This window comes from Eptesicus fuscus, chromosome 1 (genome assembly GCF_027574615.1).
Source record: "Eptesicus fuscus isolate TK198812 chromosome 1, DD_ASM_mEF_20220401, whole genome shotgun sequence".
Taxonomy (NCBI): Eukaryota; Metazoa; Chordata; class Mammalia; order Chiroptera; family Vespertilionidae; genus Eptesicus; species Eptesicus fuscus.
Window position 1 is genome coordinate 8426284 of NC_072473.1, and position 25085 is coordinate 8451368.

General features: G+C 40.6%; 1 protein-coding gene across 5 annotated transcripts in view; it reads left to right on the forward strand.

Moving 5' to 3' along the window:
* TXLNG (taxilin gamma) overlaps window positions 1-25085 on the forward strand; it is a 47494-nt gene that overhangs the window by 18594 nt on the left and 3815 nt on the right. For 3 of the 5 annotated variants that reach the window (XM_028130308.2, XM_054720578.1, XM_028130310.2), the window contains 8 exons: window positions 2448-2751; window positions 4476-4567; window positions 7726-7896; window positions 9482-9676; window positions 12169-12288; window positions 13785-13859; window positions 22245-22337; window positions 24368-24487. In XM_028130308.2, the coding sequence (XP_027986109.2) occupies window positions 2448-2751; window positions 4476-4567; window positions 7726-7896; window positions 9482-9676; window positions 12169-12288; window positions 13785-13859; window positions 22245-22337; window positions 24368-24487 (1170 nt within the window). The remainder of the gene's footprint in view (window positions 1-2447; window positions 2752-4475; window positions 4568-7725; window positions 7897-9481; window positions 9677-12168; window positions 12289-13784; window positions 13860-22244; window positions 22338-24367; window positions 24488-25085) is intronic. The other 2 variants (XM_008154937.3, XM_028130311.2) reach the window with 2 other exon arrangements.

The following is a 25085-nucleotide window of genomic DNA, read 5'->3' on the forward strand; positions in this document are numbered from 1 at the left end:
TGTTTGCATTCCACACTCTGTAGGATAGTAACTTTGCCGAGAGTGCCCTCTGGCACTCCGGGACCCCTCAGGGGATGTTGGAGAGCCAGTTTTGGCCCGATCCCCCCAGGCCAGGCTGAGGGATCCCATCTACTGGAGGTACGCTGCTCATTCTGCAGATGCCCTTTGAGCCACGGTGCCACCCTAGGTGCGGTCGGCCAGGGATGGACCATGGGAGGTTGGCTCCAGGGTGTGTCTAGCCCGACTCACCCAGTCCTGCCCCACCAGCCACCTTCTAATTAATTTCCTTTCAATGTGCATGAATCTTGTGCACCGGGTCATTAGTCCTATATAATAAAGAGGTAATTGACCCTCACGCCCTTGCACAAGATGGCTGTCCCCATGTGGTCAAAGATGGCCACCAGAAGATGGCTTCAGGGGAGGGCAGTTGTGGGTGATCAGGCCAGCAGGAGAGGGCAGTTGGGGGTGACTGGGCCTGCAGGGGAGGGCAGTTGGGGGCGACCAGGCCTGCAGGGGAGGGCAGTTAGGGGCAACCAGGCCGGCAGGGGAGGGCAGTTGGGGGCGACCGGACTGGCAGGGGAGCAGTTAGGCATGGATCAGGCTGGCAGGCAGAAGCGGTTAGAGGCAATCAGGCAGGTAGGCAGGTGAGCGGTTGGGAGCCAGCAGTCCCAGATTGTGAGAGGGATATCCAACTGCTTGTGTAGGCCCACAGGGATTGGGCCTAAACGGGCAGTCGGACATCCCCCAAGGGGTCCCAGGTTGGAGAGGGTGCAGGCTGGGCTGAGGGACAGCCCACCCCCCGTGCATGAATCTCATGCACCAGGCCTCTAATTAGACTATTTTCTCTATATATAAACAGGGAATATGTTAATTAGCCAGTGTCATGACAGCTCAGGAGGAGCTGTGTGCTCAGATAGGTGGGAGGAGGTTGGGGGCTGGCTGGAGCGGAGACACAACACACAGGAGCGCCTGTCCCCACCCCAGGGGACACAACCAGTGGTTGGCGCTACGCGGGTCAGGCACAGATCCCGGCCCCCCGCCTCTAGTAAAAGATAAGGGTATAGTTCCTTTAACCTCTCTATTCCCTGCTTTGATACTTTAAATTATTTTTAGTTCTCCAGTTAGATATTATTATAACTTGACATAATCTGTTCTAGTAACTTTGAAAAGTAGCTTTTGTTCATTTGTGATAAAAGAAAGATATTAGACATTCCCCTGATTGTATTATTTAAAAAAACAAAAAAGCTCTCTTTCACACAGAGAGGAAATTGTACAGAATTTAAGTTTGTGCCACATCATGAACAAGCAATGTTAACGGGAAACCCATGAATAAATGGTAAAATTACTGATTTGAGAATAAAATACTAGAATAAAGCCATCTCTCCGTTGCCTGCCATCTATATTGGGGTAGGCATACCTGCTAAAACATTATATTCAAAATTTTGTGGCTTAACATGGGAGAACTTTATTTTCTTGCTCCTGTAATAGTGGTTTTGGCGTGGACAATTTGTGGTTTTTGTGTCTGGCTTCTTTTACACAGGGTAATTATTTCAAGCTTCATCCATGCAAACTGTACTTTAATAACAGTGGTGTGGGTGTTCTTTGTAAGGTTGACTTTCCTTATAAGTACATGGGATTTAGGGGCCTAGGCTGGTTTCATCCTGTGGCTCTGCCATCTCATAGGATCTTGGAGACCTCTGCATTTAGCCACAATGGGGAAGAGGCAATGGAGAAAGAACATGTGCTTCTAAGAATAAAAAATCTTGTTGCAGAAGGGACAGTCATCACTTGGGCTCACATTCCATTGATGGGAACTTCACATGGGAATCCCACTTAGATGTAAGGGGCTGGGAGACGTAGTAGTTAGCTGAGCACTGGTCCAGCAGTACCAGCTCCGCAGGATACTGGAAGAGCATGGGGTTTTTGCTGGACACCTAGTGAGCCATCTCTTCTGTACCATTTCCTTGAGGATAAGACCAGAATAATTTTTTGAGGCAAAATTGGAATATAACATTATAAGTTTCAGGTGTGCAACATTGTAATTTGTCATCTGTGTACACTACAAAGCAAAGTGATCCCCACCAAAAATCTACCATCAAGACCAAAATAACTTGTGTTCATTAACTTGGTATAATTTCACATTTGTTAAGGTGCTAATTAAGTAGTGGAGGTTTTATAGGAAAATAAGTTTAGACTTACAACTAAATGGCATGTCTTGCTTTCTTTGGTACCACTTAGGTGTGTGATTTGTTTTAACTTTATTTTCTTACACTTTACAGTTAGGTCACCTCTCAGTGAAACTTACAAACTACCTATAATATTTACATCAATTTTACAAACCACTAAGAAAGAAAAAAATCTGTCAACTTATGGTGTGCTATTGGTAGTAAACATTGATTACATTTGATTTAACCCCCTTTTCATCTTTTTTCCTCCCTTCCCTCTAGTTTGTGATTGGTGCAATGGAAGAAGCTGGAATGTGCGGGTTAGGGGTGAAAGCAGATGTGTTGTGTACTTCTCAATCAAACGATATTCTTCAACATCAAGACTCAAATTGTGGTGGAACAAGTAACAAGCATTCCCTGGAAGAGGCTGAAGGCAGTGACTTTATAACAAAAAACAGAAGTTTGGTGAACCCAGCCTACTGTACACAAGAGCCAAGAGAGGAAATTCCTGGGCAAGAAGCTAGAACAGATCCCCCTGATGGTCAGCAAGATTCAGAGTGCAACAGGAACAAAGAAAAAACCTTAGGTAATAATCTCTGCTCAGTGGTTGGATGTTGTCACATGCAGCTCATTTATTTTACATTTCCTGCTACACAGGTGATTATGAGCATGGCCTGTAGTGGCCAGTATTGGGGTGGATGTTTGGCGTCTGTTGTCTTCAGTGTGGTCCATCTGCCTGTCTGCTGCAGTTCTGTGCAGGAGGCAAAGATAGCAGAGTAGGAAATTCTCTCTAAATAATCAGTAATTGGCTTTTGTGAAAAAATTTGGGGCCAACTTGAAGGAATTAATATTCGACTTGCCTTGTTTGCATCTTTAATGTGGTCTGACCAAAATTCACTCTGAAAACTATGTATTTATTTGATCACTTTATTTAAAAACTAGTCACAACAATTTAGAGTTGACATAATGTTATCTGCAGTTCTGAAAGTGGGTTAAGACTGGCTTTCAAGAGTATGTTTTCTTTCTCCTACTGTGTTTGAGATTTAGGACTAAGATGTGATTCATTGAATCTTGTTATGATATCTGAAATCCCCTTTTATTTTAGCTTTACTGGTTGCCCCTAAGTTTTTTAAACTTATTATACCTAAAATTAACAGTGTTTAATTTGTGTGGTTTTCTATATGCTAAATTAGAATGATCCTTCTTATTAAATCCATTTTCTGGTAAATTGGAAACGTTAAAAATTTATAGAAATATAATAAAAAATAATTTTAATTCCTTGCAAACAAGACAGATTTCTTCAAAAAGTCAGCAGCCCCAATTATATGTGTAACAGTAGATGGAGTCTTAAAAGTTACACATAACATTACCATGTGATTATTCATAATAGCCCAAAAGTCAAAACACCTGTTACCCATCAGCTCATACAGTGGAATATTATTCAACAATAAAAAGGAATGGCCCAGCTGGCATGGCTCAGTGGTTGAGCATCTACCTATGAACCAGGAGGTCAGAATTCAATTCCTGGTCAGGGCACATGCCTGAATTGTGGGCTTGATCCCTAGTGTGGGGTGTGCAGGAGGCAGCTGATCAGTGATGCTCTCATCATTGATGTTTCTATCTCTCTTCCTCTTTCTTTCTCTCTGAAATCAATAAAAATATATTAAAAAAAAATAAAACGTTATCACTTATTTGTAAATGCCATTTGTCCCCTTGTATCTCAGCCACCTGCTTCTCCCTGCCAAAGTCTTTAAATAGTATTAAGATCTTTTTCCCAAGGGAAAAGCTATCTTGACATCTTTTTATTTACATTGAATTTGGTTAACACACAAAATATGCTTCCTAAATCATTCAGAAATTATTTAAATTGTGCATAGGAAAAGACGTGTGTCACAAATGTGTACCTTAGGCAGAGAGTACCAACTGAAATCCCCTTTGAACTTGCTTCTATATTTGTACTTGGTTAGTAGAAAGTTTTTAAAAATATTCTGCCCTTTGTAACTTGCTCTTTGTCTTAAGTTGGACATCAGTGAGTAAGCAGGGGAATTTTTAAACCTTCAGCAAGAGTTCTTACAAATAGCTGTGTTAAAGAGTGAAGAAATTAGGGGTAGGGGTGCGGAAGAGGTGCCTGTCAATCCTGAATTTAAAAATAGCTTTCTTAATTTAGTTGATAAATCTCTTATTTCTAGTTATAGGCATAAATTATTTTATTCTGGGTGTCAGAACATAGGAAGTGCTGTGTAGAATTTGCAGGTTAGATTAGATCTCATTCTTCTTCCAGGACTTATTTCTTATCTTGTTAATCATCAGGTAAAGAAGTTTTATTATTGATGCAAGCCCTAAACACCCTTTCAACTCCAGAAGAGAAGCTGGCAGCTCTCTGTAAGAAATATGCTGATCTTGTGAGTATTAAATCAAGGGGTTAAGGGCCATATAAAATATAGCAAAATGGATATGTGTTGATAAGTTTTTTAAAAAAAATATTTTTATTGATTTCAGAGAGGAGGGGAGAGGGAGATAGAGATAGAAAAATCAATGATGGGAGAGAATCATTGATCAGCTTGCCTCCTGCACGCTCCACAATGTGATCTAGCCCGCAACCCAGGCATATGCCCTGACCAGGAATTGAACCATCACCTCCTGGTTCATAGGTCAACGCTCAACCACTGAACCATGCTGGCTGGGCTGATAAGTTTTTTTAAATGTGATTTTGGTGTAGCTTTAAATGTTAAATTATGTTTTATTCTAAAATTGAAGAGGAGAATCTGATTTCTTGGGGTTTTTTGTTGTTGCTTGTATGACAGTTTTATAATGTGATACATATAGTACATTAGAATGCTAAGATATGGTATACATTTTGTAAAACTCAGTTTGGAGTATGTCTAAGTCAGTATTTTCATTCCTGTGTCATGCTTTTAGTCATTTGGGGTATAATGGTTCCTATATTTAACTTTTTCCAAGGGAGATTTAGAGTTAAAGGTTTTAGCCATTGTGATTGAGATTGTGAGTTGGATGAAATAGTCTACTAAAACAATACTGTATCTCAGGAAATTTTTATTTACCATATACTGTGTTCCAGGCATTCCTTTTTCCCAGTTGCCTCCAAAGAAATTGACCTTATTTGTTCTGGGCCTATGTTATTTCAAGTAGCATTAATTCTCTTTTTAAAATTAAGAAAGCAGTCTCAATATGAAAATCCTGCCATCCTTTTTGAATTAAAGCATGGAAAAGTCATAGAACCCTCTGAAGTAAGGGTTTTGGAAGGCTTTTAGAATTCTAATATAAATGTTAAAATTAGCGCCTTTTGTGAAATACTTAACGTGACTCATCATTGACAATTTATACGTATTTTCATCTGTTGGTTTTTAAAAAAATAAATTTTTACTGATTTTTAGAGAAAGAGGAAAGTAGAGGGTTAGAGAGATAAAAACATCAATGAGAGAGGAACATCATTCATTGGCTGCCTCCTGCACACACCCGTACTGGGGATCGAGCCTACAACCTTGGCCCTGACCGGGAATTGAACTGCCGACCTAGATCAACGCTCTACTGCTGAGCCACACCGGTGGGGCTTCATCTATTAAAGCAGTTATTCTATTTCATAAATACTACTTTTTGTCAATGACCAGATCATACTAAGTTTTGGAGAGGATGTGCATTTACTTGATTTCTTATAAATTATTGATGGGCAAAGAAATTTGCCAGCCACTCTGGCAAACAGTTTGGCATAGTAATATGAAATAGAACATTAGAAACCACTGTCTAGCAACCCCACTTCTAGGTTTGCATCCAAGAGAAATTGTTGCATGTGTGTACATCAGAATATTCATATCATTGTGAGTAATAAAACCTGGAAGCAACCCAAATGCTCAGTGATAAATGAATGGGTCAGTACAGCGTGTTGTATGTTTTATATATATATTTTTAAATATATTTTATTGATTTTTTACAGAGAGGAAGGGAGAGGGATAGAGAGTCAGAAACATCGATCAGCTGCCTCCTGCACACCTCCCACTGGGGATGTGCCCGCAACCAAGGTACATGCCCTTGACCAGAATCGAACCTGGGACCTTTCAGTCCACAGGCCGACGCTCTATCCACTGAGCCAAACCAGTTAGGGCTGTTTTGTATTTTTTAAAAAGTGTAATATTATGCAACCTGTTGGCTAAATCTGGTGAGGCCTGTTTTTTACTAAGCTAAGAATGGTTTTTACATTTTTAAAGTGTTGTTTAGAAAAAGAGGATGACACAACAGATATCCTATGTGACCTGCAAAGCCTGAAATATTTACCTTCTGGATATATACAAAGTTTGCTGTTCCCTGATCTATAGCTACATGTGAATAATCTGAATGACTCCTAGCAATATAATCTATAGCTGTGCTGTCCAAAACAGCCAATAGTCACATGTGACTATTTAAGCTTATATTAATTTAAATGAAAGAGAATAAAAAATTTTGTTCCTCAGTTGCAGTAGCCACAATAAAGTCAAAACAAGTAAAACCAAAATGATTTCTTTTAGGACCACACACACATGACATAAAAGAAAGAGAGAAGAGCAAAGGAGTAGTGAACCCAAGATTCAGAATTGTGGTTACCTTGAGGCTGGGAAGGCTGGGGGACTTCCAGTCCTCACTGGAGTTACAGATGGTGTCTGCAGAATTTGCAGCCTCTTGGAACTGTGCCACAGAGAGATTACTTTACAAAAGTATTACTTTTCCAGCAGGAATTTCCATAATGGTTTTTTTTAATAGCTGTAGGCGCACATTGCCAGTAAGGATGCTTGGTATGTTTTGATAGGCCACAAGGTGTCACTCTTGTTTCTGAAATGATGACAGCATCATTTGCTTTAGTGAAAGGCTGCCATCTTATCCATTAGTGTTGATTTAACCTTGAAATAGAATCATTTGCTCCAAATTGCAAATTGCAATGATCCCCCCTCACTCACCAAGAACCCTGAGCACAGCTTTTTTTTTTTTTTAAATATATTTTATTGATTTTTCACAGAGAGGAAGGGAGAGGGATAGAGAGCTAGAAACATCGATGAGAGAGAGACATCGACCAGCTGCCTCCTGCACACCCCCCACCGGGGGATGTGCCCGCAACCAATGTACATGCCCTTGACCGGAATCGAACCTGGGACCTTCCAGTCCGCAGACCGACGCTCTATCCACTGAGCCAAACCGGTTTCGGCTGAGCACAGCTTTTTAAGTTCTAATTCGGAGAGCCGTTTCATTAAAGTAGCCTATGTGTGCTTTCAGAAAAGTAAAACTCAATGGTATTGATTCCTGAAAATTTCCCCCAAACATCATATTTTTGTTTTAGTAAGAAAGTAAAGAGGTTAAGATTTTTTCCCTGCCCTAGATTGTTTGCTTACTTTCCTGTCACAACTGGAAAAGAGAAGGTTGGCAGAGTAGAGTGGCATGAACTAATTGAAAATGAAATATTCCATTACAATATTTGGATATTGAAAATGTGTTCATAACTCTTACTGTAATTCTTCCATCCATAACTCAAAGGTTTTCAGTGTACTTCCTAAATGTGCAGTGCTTATTATTTTAGCTGGAGGAGAGCAGGAATGTTCAGAAGCAAATGAAGATTCTGCAGAAGAAGCAAGCCCAGATCGTGAAAGAGAAAGTTCACTTGCAGAGTGAGCACAGTAAGGCTATCTTGGCAAGAAGCAAACTAGAGTCTCTCTGCAGGGAACTTCAGCGTCACAATAAGACGTTAAAGGTTAGTTGGTTCTTTGTTCTGTTTTTCAGGTGGGACTAACTCAGTTTTTTATAATCACCGTGTACCTATCCTATATAATAAAAGGGTAATATGCAAATCGACCAAACTGCAGAATGACCTCAATACAGGAGCTGCCCCCTGGTGGTCCGTGCACTCCCACAGTGGGAGCGCCGCTTAGCCACAAGCCAGGCTGATGGCTAGTGAGTGCAGCGGCCTGCCTCCGCGGCAGGGCTAAGGATGTCCGACTGGGCCTAAGCCGTCAGTTGGACATCCCTCAAGGGCTCCCGGACTGTGAAACGGGACTGTGAAAGGGCACAGACCGGGCTGAGGGAACCCCCCTCCCCCGCCCGCAGTGCACAAATGTTGTGCACTGGGCCTCTAGTTTAAAATAAGTCCTTGTGTCTACTTGGAGACAGAGCTATCATCTTGCTTTCTATTTTCCTTGATCTGATGCTTAGGGTCCCTCCAAGGTGCTAATGGGGTTCTAGATGAGATTGGTATTTAAAGCAAGCTCTCCTGCTTGGAGCTATGGCTTAGGAAGCGCAAAGTTGCCAGTTTTCTGCTGAGCACTGATGCAGTTTATTACCACGTATGAGAATCTGACATGCGATGAGAAGTAAGTGGGAACAGACTAGAGGCAGAAAGAGCCTGGGCAGGGAAAGCACGTGCTGAGCTCGCTCCCCCCCCCCCCCCCCCGGGCTGTTACTCAGCTACCTTGCCAAGCTGCCCTTGCCCATGCCAGCTACCCAGTTCCTGAGTACTTTTAGAAGAGCACTTGGCTGATTATAAAGGAAGAGGGAGCAGGCACCCAAACATTAATTGTCACCAACAGTGGAAGAAGGAAAAAGACACAGGGCGGGCCCTACTCTTACAGAGTTCAGTTTGATTTTCACTGAGCAGCATCTCCTCAGACTTCCCTACCACAGCACACCCCCAAGGCCTAGAATACAGGAGCACTCAGGGGATGGATCTGCACCTGATGTGGGAGCCTATGTTTTTCTCTTTGCTTTTGAATCTTTGGATTTAGATGTTAATTAAAATAGGTGGTATTTCCCTCCCTATAGCAAATCAATATTTTGTTTGGACTGTTAATTGTTTAGACATGTAAAAGTCTTTTAATACGTGTATCCTAGCAAGAATTGGAAGTAGGCTTTTTAAAGTACAGATTCCATTTGTCCTCTTGCCCCTAGGAAGTAGAAGGTATGTCCCAAGAAGGGGTCTGTCTCTTGAGGCTGCTTTGAGATGCTGCCTTGTGGAACCAGTGAGGAGGGTACTTGGGAACATAGATGGAGGGAGCTGGCTGGGTGGACAAGCTCCTTACTTGTCTAGCTGTATAGTGAATATCAGATGGTCACATGGTTTTTACTTATAGCAGGGCAGTTTGCAAAATCTCTCCCATTGTTCCATCTACTTAAGAAAAGCTTCTTGCTTTTAAATGATAGCCTTTAGTTCATAAGTAAAAGGAAGGAATTAGAATTCAGAAGCATCACTTCAGAGCAGCAGTAAATGAACCCACGTAGCAGCAGCTTTTGTGAGCACGTTATCCATAGGTCTATACCATTAACAAATTATTTTCCATAATCAGGAAGAAAATGTGCAGCAGGCCCGAGAGGAGGAAGAAAGACGGAAAGAAGCAACCGCACACTTCCAAATTACTTTAAATGAAATCCAGGCACAGCTGGAACAGCATGACATACACAATGCCAGACTCCGCCAGGAGAACATTGAATTGGGAGAGAAGCTGAAGAAGCTCATCGAACAGTACTCGATGAGGGAGGAGGTAAAGGCGTTTGGTTTGTTTGAACAGCTTCTCATTAGCAATTCCTTTTCACCATTCACTACTAAACATGTAAAACTTGTCACATGGTGTGGTACAACTTTTGTGTATGCATAGTAGAAGGCGGGCCGCTTTTTTAAAAATTTATTTTTATTGATTTCAGAGATGAAAGGAGAGTGATAGATAGAAACATCGATGAGGGAGAAACAGCGATTGGCTTCCTCCTACACAACCCCCTACTGGGGATCAGAGCTCGCAACTTGGGCATGTGCTTTGACCAGGAATCGAACCATGACCTCTTGGTTCGTAGGGTTGACGCTCAACTACTGAGCCACATAGGCTGGGCGTGTGTGTTTTTTTTTTGTTTTGTGTGTTGTTGTTTTGTATGTGTGTGTGTGTGTTTCTTTTAATATATTTTTATTGATTTCGGAGAAAGGAAGGGAGAGAGAGATAGAATCATCAATGATGAGAGAGAATCATTGATTGGCTGCTTCTTGCACGCCCATCCTGGGGATCAAGCCTACAACCCTGGCGTGTGCTGACTGGGAATCAAATCGGCAACCTCTTGGTGCATGGGTCGACACTCAACCACTGAGGCACACAGGCTTGGCAGAGGTGTTAGGGTTTTTTATTAATTTATTTTTAAAATATGTTTTTATTTATTTCAGAGAGGAAAGGAAAGAGATAGAAACATTAATGATGAGAGAGAGAGAATCATTGGTCGGCTGCCTCCTGCACGCACCCCTACTGGGGATCAGAGCCCTCAACCTGGGCATGTGCCCTGACAGGGAATCGAACCATGACCTCCTGGTTCATGGATCAACGCTCAACCACTGAGCCACACCGGCCTGGCCATTGGTTGATTCTTGCATGTGCCCTGACTGAGGATCGAACCCACAACCTTAGTGTATTGGGACGACCCTCTAACCAACTGAGCTACTAGGCCAGGGCCTCCCCTGCCTTTTAAGTTAATAAAATGTTATGCTTTTATCTGTGTTGTATTCCTTACACAAAATGATTTAAATAGTTGATTAAAATTTTAAAAAAGATTGTGGCATCTGCTCTGGGTTACTTTATCCAGTTTTTAAGACAAACCTTAGATTATATTAATTTAGAATTTTACATATAGCCCTTCAAAAAGTTAGTTTTTAACATGATTTTATTTTAATCACTCATCATTTTTTACTTTTTATTATGGACAATTGCAAACAAACAAAAGTAGAGAGAAAATATGTCACCTGGATTCAGTAGATGAAACCATAGTTTCAGCTATATTCCTATCACCTTCCCCTGGGTTATTTTGCTGTTTTATGTTTGTTTGCTTTTTTTTGTCCCCTGGGTTATTTTGAAGCAAATTCAAGGTGCCATATTATTCCATTCATATATATTTGAAAAGATATTTTAAAAAAGATAAGGATTCTTTTTTAAGTTTATCCACAATACCATTTTCACACCTAAAAATTAACAATAATTACTTAATATTAAATGTCTAGTCATTGTCCAGAATTTTCTGATTCTCTCCCCTTTTATAAATTTTTTGTGTCTTATTAATTTGAACATTATCATATTCTTTCCTTGGTCAGGAAGAGTTACTCTTTCTGCAACTGAGAAGGGATAATCTGACCATTTTATTATACATAAATAACCACATCACAGTTTTCCTAGGAAATAATAGCAGCCTTTTATCAAATGGCTACTATGTGCTGGGCCCCATACACCTTACAAAAAGTAGCCATTGGATTGGCTTTTTTAACTCTGCAGTGTGGACATGGCTGTCCCCACATAGGTAGGGGACTGGGATTCAGCAGGGATGAGGGGCATCTGCTTGAGGTCATGCCTGCCTTCACAGCATGCTTCTTTCAACTAAGAAACTGGAAAAATTTAACAGGAAGAAAAAGTCTCCAGAAATTCTGTATATAGTCCATGGGTTAACAGTTTGAGCTCCTTATCCATTCACTGAGCCACACTGGCCAGGCTGTACCTCCTATTTCTGATCTACTTACTATGATGATGAGGCTCAGACTGTACCAAGAAAAAGATGGCCCAGCCAGTGTGGCTCATTGGTTGAGCATTGACCTGTGAACCAGGAGGTCACGGTTCAATTCCCTGTCGGGACATGCCCAGGTTACGGGCTCGATCCCCTGTAGGGGGTGTGCAGAAGTCAGCCGATAGGTGATTCTCTCATCATTAATGTTTCTATCTCTCCCCCTCCTCTCCTCTCTAACATCACTAGAAATATTTTAAAAACAATTTTAGAAATAGGAAGTACTGGCATGTGGCTACCAAAGTGCTTGATTGCCCACCTCCAAAAGAGAGGAAATGGGGTGTTAGTAGAGGGCCCATTTTTGAGGTGACAGTCAGAAAGACACAGTTATTAGCTCTGGTGGCATTAGCAGGGAAAGCAGAGTAAGAAGCAAGGCATTGTAACTCGTGTTATGTTTCCTTGTTGTGTTCCGTTTTCATTAAGTGATGGGAGAATTTGACTTTCCCTGCAGCATATTGATAAAGTGTTCAAACATAAGGAAGTACAACAACAGCTTGTGGATGTCAAGCTTCACCAGACCTCACAGCTGATAAAGGAAGCTGATGAAAAACATCAGAGAGAGAGAGAGTTTGTAAGTTCTGTTTCTTAAAAAGAAATTACTGCCTAATTGTAACCAAAGCCATTTAAAATATGTTAACTTATTCTACATATATTGTAGCACCTGGGTCATGCTAATTGTTTGTTGTTGGTTTTTTGCTCTAGATTGAGAAGGGTATGTTGGTGTTAGAAAGCATTTGGCTTTTTATTTCTATTTTGTTGTATAGAAGATTTACTAGAGAGATTAGACCACATTACTGGAAAGACCTGCACTTGTTTGACTTTTTTGTGCTTAGAATGTTTATTTCACTTTTAGGTAATGGTCACCAAGTTCAAGAATAATACCAGTGTTTAGTACATTAAATTTGGCAATTCAGTTTAATATCAAGCTTACGAAACATGGGTCTCATATAATACTGTTACATTTTGTTTTCAATAAAGTACCTTGAAACTAGGGAAACTATTTGTTTACTTACTTGTATAATTTTCTGATAAAACTTTTAACAAAATTCTTTATGCCCTAATCACTCAGCATTGTTTTCAGAGTATATACTTAGATTATATTGCCTTCTATAATTGTGAATACAGTGGAATTTCATTGGGTGGGTATGTATTATTAATACCTGGCAATTCAATTATATGTGCTTAACCAAAAAATAAAATAAAAATGAGAAATGGTTATGATAATGAAGACTGTTCCATCCAGCTTTCCCTCAAATTAGCCTGGCATGAAGACTTGTTCCTGAGTGGCCCTCATGATGTGAACAGGTCACGTTGAGTGTGCATGTAGGGTTAAGAGAGACACATTGTTCACACAACGTGATTCTGCCGCCTGAACTGACAGTGCTATCCCAGGTGTAACTAAAAACGTGGGTGTTATTTCTAGAGTTGGAATGTAATTTCATTTATGCACCCACACGCACATTACACATATATGTTTTCTGGTTGGTTTAAGAACTTTTGGGGGCTTATTTGGCCTATGTATGACATTTTACTTCAGGGACTGAATTTCATAGATGCATACTATGCAACTTCATTATATAATTTTTTTGAAGCCCAAGTAAATTAAGCCCCCCCCCCTCCCCCGCCCTGCTTTTTAAAAAGTGATCAGAAACCAGGTCTCTGATTTCATTGCTTAGCTCCATACCCTTTCATCTTGCCTCTGTGGAATAGAGGGGCTTTCTAATGCACCCATATGTCAAGATTGCTAGCCATGTTTTCTGCTAATACTAGACTTCTAATTATTTTTTACCTAAAACACAATAATTTAATCCTGAATTTTATAAATCTATTAGTCCTCCACAGTACATTTTCTAAGCAGTAAGATTACTCCTACATCCCTATGTGTTAATAAGTGGTAAAGATCAAAGATATAGGTAACTGGCACTTGGTGTAACAACATTTCACCTATAGACTTGGGGTTCTTAATAAAATAATGATTGGAAGGATTACACCTATCAGGTCATTTCACATTGTAGTAATATTTGTAATTACGATTAGTATTTTTGCCAGAATGTTTCTGTTTTCTAGTTGTTAAAGGAAGCAACAGAATCGAGGCACAAATATGAACAAATGAGACAGCAAGAAGTACAACTAAAACAGCAGGTAACTTGACAGCAGGGGATAGAATTCGTAAGAAAAATCTGTGGTTCATTTGTTATATACCTTGAATCTCTTAAGATGCTTCTTCTTGTTCCTAGCCAGACCTGAGAGTAGATCACGTGTCCCTCCTAGAGTTTTCCTCTTCATTTAGGGTGACCAACTCGTCCCCATTTGCATAGGACTTTCCTGGTTTTAGTACTTGAAGTGCTACATCCCAGCAAACACTTAGGTCTCGGCAGTGTCCCCTTTCCAATATCCCAGGTATTTCCTCCCTTGGTCAGTCTGTTCCCATGTGTGTCAGCTAATTTCCAATTAAAGAAAAACGGGTAAATCTTCAGATTTTAGTTTATTTGTATTAAGTAGAACTGCATGAAATTGCTGAAACTTGACTAAAACTTGACTTCTTTGACCTACAAAATGTCAATCTCATAGTAGAATCTAAAATCTTAGAAAGTTTGAGCTCTGAGAAGATAACCTATTTTAAAAACTTCCCATTGGGACCCTACAGTGCCACTCCCAGGTAGAGCTGTGGGGTGGTGGTTTTAATGGGGGCCCTCCCTGCTTTTCCTATTCTCCTTTTCTTTTTGTATACGGTACAGTATTGTTGACTATAGTCACCATGCTGTATATTAGATCCCTGGAACTTACTCATCTTATAACAAAGTTTGTACCCTTTGACAACATGTCCTTATTTTCCCCACCCCTCATCTCTGGCAAGTAGCATTTTACTCTGTTCCTATGAGTTTATCTTTTTAGATTGTGCATACATATGATATCATACAGTATTTGTCTTGCTCTGTCTGAATTATATCACTTAGCATATGCCCTAAAGGTACATCCATGTTATCACAAATGGTAAGATTTATGGCTGAATAATATTCCATTGTGTGTATACACCACATTTTCTTTATTCATTCATCTGTTGATGGACACTTAGATTGTTTCCATATCTTGGCTATTGTGAATAATGCTGCAGTGCACGTGTCAGTGCAGATACCTCTTTGAGATAGTGATTTCATCTCTTTTGGATATATGCCCAGAAAAGAGATTGCTGGATTATATGGTAACACTATTTTTATTTTTATTTATTTATTTTTAAAATTTTTTTATTATTTTTTTAATATATTTTATTGATTTTTTTACAGAGAGGAAGGGAGAGGGATAGAGAGCTAGAAACATCGATGAGAGAGAGACATCGACCAGCTGCCTCCTGCACACCCCCCACCGGGGATGTGCCCGCAACCAATGTACATGCCCTTGACCGGAATCGAACCTGGGACTTTTCAGTCTGCAGACCGACGCTCTATCCACTGAGCCAAACCAGTTTTGGCCACTATTTTTATTTTTATTTTTTTAGAAACTTCCATACTTTACCGGTTTACATTCCCACCAACCCTGCACAGGGTTATCTTTTCTCCACATTCTTATCAACATTTGTTTTTTTACTATCCTATCTAATAATGAGGGAATATGCTAATTGACCATCACACTCTCACAAAGATGGCACCCACAGCCAATAAGGAGGGAATATGCTAATTGACAGCCACACCCTCAAAGATGGCGGCATCCACAGCCACAAGATCGTGGCGTCCAGTCCCCTCAGCCCCCTAGCTGCCCAGTGCCAGCTCGAGGTGCAGGCAAGCCTTGGATGGCGGCTGCCCAGGGCCTCCCGAGGCTCAGGTAACCAGGCTTGGCCGAGGCTTGTGCTGCTGGCAGTGGCAGCAGCAGAGGTGTGATGGGGGCGTCACCTTCCCCTGATTGCTGGGCCACTTCCTGCCCCTGAGGGCTCCAGCCTATGAGAGGGGGCAGGCCGGACTGAGGGACACCCCCCCTCCAGTGCATGAATTTTCATGCACCAGGGCCTCTAGTTTTTTTTGTTTTTTTTTATAATAACCATTCTAATGAGGTACTATCTCATTGTGGTTTTGGTTTGCATTACCCTGATGCAGTCATTTTCAACCTTTTTCATCTCATGGCATATATAAACTAATTAGTAAAATTCTCCTGCACCCCAAAAATATATTTTTTGCTGATCTGACAAAAAAGAAAAGGTATGATTTTGACTCATTCACACCAGGCTGCTATTGTTATGTTGGCTGTTGTCATTTTTATTTGACATTCTAAGGGAAAAGAGGTCAGTGCCCGTGACTAAATAGGTATTGCATGTTTTAAAAATTCTTGTAGCGCACCCGTTGAAAATCGCTGCCCTGATGAATACCTTTTTTCTTTCTTTCTTTATTTTTTTAATATATTTTATTGATTTTTTACAGAGAGGAAGAGAGAGGGATAGAGAGTTAGAAACATCGATGAGAGAGAAACATCGATCAGCTGCCTCTTGCACACCCCCTACTGGGGATGTGCCTGCAACCAAGGTACATGCCCTTGACCGGAATCGAACCTGGGACCCTTGAGTCCGCAGGCCGACGCTCTATCCACTGAGCCAAACCGGTTTCGGCTGATGAATACCTTTTCATGTACCTCTTGGCCATTTGGATGTCTTTGGAAAAACGTCTATTCACGACTTCTGCACATTTTTAAATTGGATTGTGTGTTTTATTGCTATTGAGTTGTATGAGTTCCTTATATAATTGGATAGTAATTGCTTATCATATATATGGTTTGCAGATATTTTCTCACATTCCATAGATTGCCTTTTCATTTTGTTGTTCCTTCTGCTGTACAGAAGCTGCTTCTTTTTTGATGGTTAGCAGGTTTTAGCTAAATGTTTTTTAATTAAGGCATATACATTTTTTAAAGTAAGTTTTTATTGATTAAAAATATTTTTATTGATTAAAAATATATTTTTGTTGATTTCGGAGAGGAAGGGAGAGGGAGAGAAGGAAACATCAATGATGAGAGAGAATCATTGGTTGGCTGCCTCCTGCACGTTCCACACTGGGGATGGAGCCCACTACCCGGGCATGTGTCCTGACCGGAGAATAGAACCAGGGACCTCTTGGTTCATAGATCAACACTCAACCACTGAGCCAAACTGGCCAGGCTGTACATTATTTTATTAGACTTGATTCTATTGCACACTTAATAGACTACAGTATAGCGTAACCATAACGTGATATGCACTAAGAAACCAAAATGTTTGTGACTCTTCATTGCAATATTCACTTTATTGCGGTGATCTGGAACTAAACCCACAATATCTCTGAGTAGTACAGTATGGCCATAGTACTCATTGCAAGTTTGTACCATTCAACAATATCTGTTCTATTTCCCCTCCTGTCATCCTCTGGTAACCACCATTTTACTCTGTTTTTAAGAGCTTTTTTTAGTATCCACATTTAAGTGATACATCATACAGTACTTACCTTTCTCTGCCTGACTTTCCTCACTTATCCTAATGTTCTCAGGGTGATCCATATTGTCATATAATTAAGTTTTAGAAATCCTGATTTCTTATTGTACACTTACTGCTGCATTAGAATCTTGGAACATACACTTTTTGCAGTTTCCAAGCATGTGGCTTTCAGCAGAGAAAGCACCCATCTTCGTTGGTAGGCAGAGGAGATTAAATTGGGTTCTGCAGAAGCTTTTCCATGTAGTTGTGGTTTTTTGCTTTTGTTGTTTGTGCTTTTGGTGTCATATCCAAAAAAAAACATTGCCAAGACCACTTTCAGGAGCTTTTTACCTTTGTTTTCTTCTAGGAGTTTTATGGTTTCAGGTCTTAATGTTTATGTTCTTAATCCATTTCAAGTTAATTTTTGTGAGTGGTGTTTAAGATAGCGGTCCGATTTCATTCTTTCACATGTGGATATATAGTTTTCCCAGCCCCATTTATTGAAGAGATAGTCCTTTCCCCATTGAGTATTTATTTTTGGCCTCCCTGTCACATATTAGTTGACCATATTTGTGTAGGTTTATTTCTTGGATCTTAGTTCTGTTCCATTGGTCAATGTCTCTGTTTTTATGCCAGTCCCATACTGTTTTATTACTTTAGCTTTGTAGTATAGTTTGAAATCAGGAAGCATAGCACCTCCAGTTTTGTTCTTTCTACAGATTTCTTTGTTCAGGTTCTTTGTGGTTCCATACAAATATTAAGATTGCTTTTTTCTATTTCCGTGAAAAAAAAAATTCCATTGGAATTTTGATAGGGATTGCATTGACTATATAAATGGCTTTAGGTAGTATGGACATTTTAATAGTACTAATTACTCTTCTGATACATGAATATATCTTTCCACTTATTTCTGTCCTCCTCAATTTCATCAGTGTCTTATAGTTTTCAGTGTATAGATCTTTCTTTTTTTTCTTCAAACTTATTCCTAAGTTTTTTATCGTTTTTTATGCTATTGTAAACAGGATTATGTTTTTTATTTCTGTTTTTCAAATATTTTGTTGTTAGTATGTAGAAACAGAACTGATTTCTATATGTTGATTTTTGTATCTTTACTGAATTTGTTCTAACAGTGTTTTGGCGGAATCTTTGGATTTTCTATATATGAGATCAGATCATCAGCAATACAGAAATAATTTTACTTGTTCCTTTCTGATTTGGATAGCTTCTATTTCTTGCCCAATTGATCCAGCTAGGCATTCCAGTAGTGTTGAGTAGAAGTAGTATGAGTGGGCACCCTTGTCTTGTTTGACCTTAAAGGGAAAGCTTTCAGCCTTTTACTGTCAAGTATGTTAGCTGTGGGTCTTTCATATATGGCCTTTATTATGTTGAAGTATATTCCTTCTATGCCACATTTGTTGAGCATTTATGTCATGAATGGATGTTGAATTTTGTCAAATGCCTTTTCTGTATCTATCAAGGCAATCATGATTTTTATCTTTGGTGTATGACATTTATTGATTTACATATATTGAACCATTCTTGCATCCTGGGGTAAATCCCATTTGATCATTGACGATTGAATTCAGTTTGCTTGGCTCTGGCCAGGTAGCCAAGTTGGTTAGAGCATCATCCCACTACTCCAAGGTTGAGGGTTCCATCTGTGGTCAGGGCACATACAAGAAGCAACCAATGAATGCATAAAGAAGTGGAACAGCAAATCAATGTTTCTCTCTATCTCCCCACCCCCTTCCTTTCTCTAAAAATCAATAAAATAAAAATTAAATTCAGTTTGGTAGTATTTTGTTAAGTATTTTTGTATCTGTGTTCATTAGGGGTGTTGGTCTGTAATTTTCTTCCTTGTAGTATCCTTATCTGGCTTTGGTATCAGGGTAATTCTGGCTTTGTAAAATAAGTTTGGGAGTGTCCCCTCCTGTTTAATTTTTTGGAAGAATTTGAGAATAATTGGTATTCTCATTTAAATGTTTTGTAGAATTCACCTATGAAGCCATCTGGGCCTGGGCTTTTCTTTGTTGCCTCCCTATTTTTCAATCCAGACCCCTTAGGTTTTCCCTAATGCAATCTTCCTTTATGGTTGCCTTGTGTGTGGAGTAAGGGAGAGAGAGAAGTAGAAACATCAATGATGAGAGAGAATCATTGATTGGCTTCCTCCTACATGGCCCACACTGGGAATTGAGCCTGTAACCCAGTCATGAGCCCTGACCAGGAATTGAACCATGACTTCCAGGTTCATAGGTCAATGCTCAACCACTGAACTTATGCTGGCTGGGCTATGGTTGTTGTTGTTGTTGTTAATATATATATATATATATATATAATATAAATTTTTTGTTTAAAATATTAAATAAGTCATTTTCCCCCCCATTGACCTCTCCCCGACCGCCCCTATCCCCCAGCACATGCCCTCGCCCCCCCACCCCAAATATATATTTTTATTGATTTCAGAGAGGAAGGGAGAGGGAGAGATAGAAGCATCAATGATGAGAATCATTGGTCAGCTGCCTCCTGCATGCCCTCTACTGGGGATTAAGCCTGCAACCTGGGCATGTGCCCTGACCAGGAATCAAACCATGACCTCCTGGTTCATAGGTCAACACGCAACCACTGAGCCGTGCTGGCCGGGCTCAGTGCAACTTTTGTCTGATCTGTGTCACCTTGTGTCATGTTATCTGAGCATTAGTTTGTTTCCTTTGCTGTCACCTCTTCCTTTTCCTGCTCCCTAAATGTGGCTGTCCTTCCCAAAAGTCGGTCTCATTCTGTGCTCTTACCATTTCAGTTTCCAGAACTTGTTGATTATCTCAGACTTGAGGCATCTTGACCCACTGTTTTGTAAATCCAGCCACATACGTCCAGGTGTCATGGTAGTTCCCACTGACTGACTACCAGAGTGGGCCAGCATTGACCTCTCAGATGGGGCAGTCTACCTGGGTGTGCCATCTTCAATAAAAATGGAGCATGCTAAAACTGCCGTAACGTCTTATCTCCCTAAAGTGCCAGAACTCCCTATTGTGCCTGAGCCTGCTGCTGTTCCCACCTCCAGGCCAGCAGCCTCAGAGGCACTGTCATGGTGTCCCCCTTTACAGACTGCTCACAGATCCTTTGCACGCTTCTGCAATATTCCCTTAAATGTCTTCATCCTTGCCCTAGCCCTCACCTTTCTGCAGGCATGCTTTGGCTATCTAGCTTGTCACTGGTAACACTGCTTTTAGTCTGCTTCTCCCTCCCACATACAGCAGAGCTTGCTTCTAAGTGCTTTCTGTATGCCCATCCCACCTGATAACTGGTGGGCTGGTTCTGTCAATTTCACATCCTACTCCCTCCCCAACCTGTTCACATGGTGGGTTAATTTTCCTCATGCAGCACTGCTAAAAGTGAAAAGGCATCACTTATGCTGTTTTTTGGCCTCCGATGATCTTTTTGTTGTTGTTAATCCTCACACGAGGTCATTTTTCCATTGATTTTTAGAGAGTGGAGGGGAAGGGGAAAGAAACATCGATGTGAGAGAGACATCAATTGGTTGCCTCTCCCACATGTCCCCGGAGCGCCCCAAGGGATCGAGCCTACAATAGAGGTACATGCCCTTGACTGGAATTGAACTCCCTATTCCCGAGACCCTTCAGTTTGAGGGCCAGTGCTCCACTGAGCCAAACCAGCTAGGACTCTGATGATCTTTTCTTTTCTCTGCTTTGCTTACATGTATTGTGTGATCTTGAGAAAAACATTGTATTCCTTTGGGCCTGTTTTCTCATCCTGAAAATAATCATATTAGATGGATTCTACAAGTTCCCTTCTGGTTTAAAATAATTCAGCCTCCCCTTGAGGCCTAGGTCAGGCCTCACCCATCTGAAACTTTCCCTAATTATTCTGTTCTGACCCCTATTGTGTGCCCCCTTCTCTGAATTCCTGTTCTAGGAGAGGAAGGAGACTCCATGTTCTGTATTCTGCTTGGCCTTTTGGTTAGCATTATTTTATGAGTTACTATAAAAATTCTCTGAGAGTTTGAGTTAAAAGAAAAATCAGTATATCTACCTTTTAGCTTTTTTAACTGTACTCCCACTGAATTCTTTCCCCAACCAAACCAGTTCTTTGGCTTTTATTTCATTTTCCTATCTACGTCAAGGAAAAAGATACCTTTGATGTCAAGCTAAGAATTGTGCAGGTAGTATTCTAAAAGAATGATCCTTTTCCTAGTACAGTTTTTTCCTTTTAAAAATATATTTTTATTGATTTCAGAGAGGAAGGGAAAGGGGGAAAGAGAAACATCAATGATGAGAGAGAATCATTGATCGGCCATCTCCTGTACGCCTGCCACTGGGGATCAAGCCCATCACCCAGGCATGTGCCCTGACCGGGAATGAAACCATGAACTCCTGGTTCATAGGTCGATTCTCAACAACTGAGTCACACCGGCTGGGCCCCTGGGCCCAAGGACAGTTTTTTCAAATTTAAGGAGCAGGGACTGGTAGTTCATAAAGGATCAGTTGTATGAAATTTATAACTATACAACATCCCTCAGTTCTTTTGTTTCTTTTTAAAATATATTTTTAGAAAATATATTTTTATTGATTTCAGAGAGAGGGAGTGAGAGAAACATCGATGAGAGAGAATTATTGATCGGCTGCCTCCTGCACAGGCCCCATTGGGGATAGAGCCCACAACCTGGGCATGTGCTCTGACCGGGAGTCAAACTGACCTCCTGGTTCATGGGTTGACGTTCAACCACTGAGCCACGCTACCCAGGCAGTTCTTCAATTTTTAATATAATTGGCAGAATGAAGTTAGTAAATATTTTTACATTTTTAACATATCTGAAAAGATGGTTAAATCAACAGATTTCCTAAGTTTTGGTGCATTTCTGTTGATTATTAGGACTTCAGCCCTCTATGCCTAGTGTGCAAGGATTGATGCACATTTATTCTTGTTTAAAATCGTTTATTCACATCTATTTTTGGCATTTGTTTTTATTTCTGTCAGTTGTGTAACAATTAACATTTAACCATAATGTGTTCATTATGAACGTCATTGGGATTTTAAATTATTTACCTGGAACTCAGAATATTTTATACTTTTTTCTGTAGCTTTCTCTTTATATGGATAAGTTTGAAGAATTCCAGACTACCATGGCAAAAAGCAACGAACTGTTTACAACCTTCCGGCAGGAAATGGAAAAGGTACTTGCATATTTTTAGTAGAATATTACTTAAAAGGGAATTTGAATAATAAGCATGATCACTACTTGGATGAGTTTGTTATGGTACTATCTTCCATCTTTTCTGATTCTCCAGTGACATCATATTTGGTCATTTTGCCCTCAGTGTACCCCACAAAGCTGGTGATCTTTATACTCTTAAATTGTCTTTATTAAAGCAAATTCCTCTATTAAATACCATTTGTTAGAAATAAAGTGGTTTCTTTTTTTTGTGTGTGTGTCATGTTTTATTCATTTCAGGTGATTCCTCTCCACCACTCCCCCTTCACATAGTTCTGTGTCCTTGGAGATTAAATTACTTAAAGACATACAAGCCCAAAACAGCAATTGCCTATTTTGGTTAGTTGATCTGTATATATTGGTGTTCCTACCTTTTTAGCTTTTCTTTTGTGTTATCTATACTCCCATTGAATTTTTCCCCCCTCATCCAAACCAGTTGTTTGGCTTTTGTTTCATTTTCCTGCCTACATTAAGGAAAGAGATTTCCTTGACATCAACTAAGAACCAAAATACATCCATATCCATCCATCCATCCTTAGTTTATTTGCATATTCCCCTTAAAATGGGGACTTTTTAAAAATGGTGGTGGGTTGGGAGCAGTACAGCAGTGTCTTGCACTTTGTAAGCATTTTGTAGGTATTAGCCATGGTTATTACTAGCTCTTAGGTTTGGTTCTGGGTTAATGGCCCTACTGCATCATATAATGTGTGACCGTATACAAATTATTTACCCTTTCTGTGCCTTTCTAGTCCTTCCTTGTTAAAAATAACAAAAATACCTTCCCTTCATAAAGTAGAGTATTTTAGATAGTGCTTAGCCATGTTAAGTGCTCAAATTACTACCTTCAGGTATTTTTAGACCAAGTAATCTGTAGAATTCAGTGAGCTGCAGATTAGTTCCGCCTGCCAGTCCCTTCAGATGAGGCTCTAGTCAAGGGAGAACTCTTACACACAGCGAACACTGTAGCTGTGGGCTCCATCCAACGAGTGGGCACTGTTGAGGTGAAAGAGTTTAAGATGGGGTCTCCCCAATTCAGGATCCTTCTGGAGAATCCTCTGGACTGGAACACATTTCCTCTCTGCTAGTGGCTAAAGATCACTGTTGGTTAGCACTCAACCCAGATCTCTCACACTATCTTCCACAGCCTTTGTCCCACTCGGCCTTGTGGTGGTTTCATGGGGGATAACCCATGCACTGAGCAGTGCTGGCTCTCTTAATCCTTGTTCCTTGCTACCAGCACCTGGCTCGGTGCCTCCACTGGGCTCAGAGCTGGGGGACAATCAGTGCTGCATAAAGGAATCCTGGATATGGGGCTCATTGATGGGCATAGGTATATCTCATTCTGAACTTCTAAAAACTGGGGTCATATAGCATAGGTTTAAAAACATTTTATTTCTGGACCCATTTTATTGTTAGCAAAACCTGAAGTTGTGAGGTTGATCAAAGCTAAGGATTAACTACTTTTCTCTTTTCCTTGGTTGTTGGAGTCATCACTAAATTATGCTGCCTCTAGTTCTGAAACTGATGTAGTCTCAGAGGTTGTGGTAGAGCACCCAAGTTTTAATCTTTTGGGGGTTCTTCCTTCCAAGGATCAGATGAATTACCCAATTCAGACAGAAAACTCACCAACATGGCCATTTTTTAAAATACAACTTGGGGAGAAGGGTTCTCACTCACCTCTTACTACCCCCAGCTGGAATGAAAGGTGCACTCCAACTTACCTGAGTTCAGTGTGGTGTGACAGCTTCCTCCATGTGCTGCTGCCTCAAAAATTGAGATCAGATACCTTTTTCTCATAATATGAAACCCCTGCCTTGGTTCCTAGAAGCTTCTGAGATAAGCTCTGCTACCAGCATTCAGGCACAGCCGTCAGCTGGGCCAGGCATGTGCAGTGATGGGGGTGGGGAGGAATATTCAAAAGTTGTGGGACAGGAACTTTGAGCTAAGACATGGCACTTTTGAGTTTAAATTTGCAATTGTGTTGATTCACAGATGACAAAGAAAATAAAAAAACTGGAAAAAGAAACAATATTATGGCGTACCAAGTGGGAAAACAATAACAAAGCGCTTCTGCAGATGGCTGAAGAGGTGAGGTGGTTTCCCGTGACTAAGGTGTGTTTTTAGTCATGGGGACTCATACAGTTCGGTATATGTTAGGGCAGGGGGTGTGTGTTGTGACACTAGTGCTATAGTTCAGGACTCTGGCCAGAGCCAGGTGGATTGCTGAGTGGAACCTGTGCTGGCTTTCCTGGCAGAAAGCTCATTTGTAGGTGTAGGGCCCGCTACTCCACAGTGCATTAGCCCAGGCTTGTGTTGGAGAAGCTGTAAAGCATCTTGATTTTGGTTTCGTGTAGTTTCTCAAACTTGAGCTTGTATCGACTCCAGCTTGTTTACAGACCCAGACTGCTAGGCTCACGCTGAGTTTGATTCACTATGCCTGCTGTGGGCACAGGGCCCCCACCTCAAGCAGCACTGGTCAGCTCTCCCAGTGAGAGAACAGGTGAACAACTCCGGTCCCTTTGTTTTTTTTTTTTAATTAAAAAAAATATTTATTGATTTTTAGATAGTAAGGGAGAGGAAGAGATATAAACATCAATGATGAGTCATTGATTGGCTGCCTCTTGCATGCCCCCCACTGGGGATCGAGCCCACAACCCAGGCATGTGCCCTTGGCCGGAATCTCGAACCTGGGACCCTTCAGTCCGCAGGC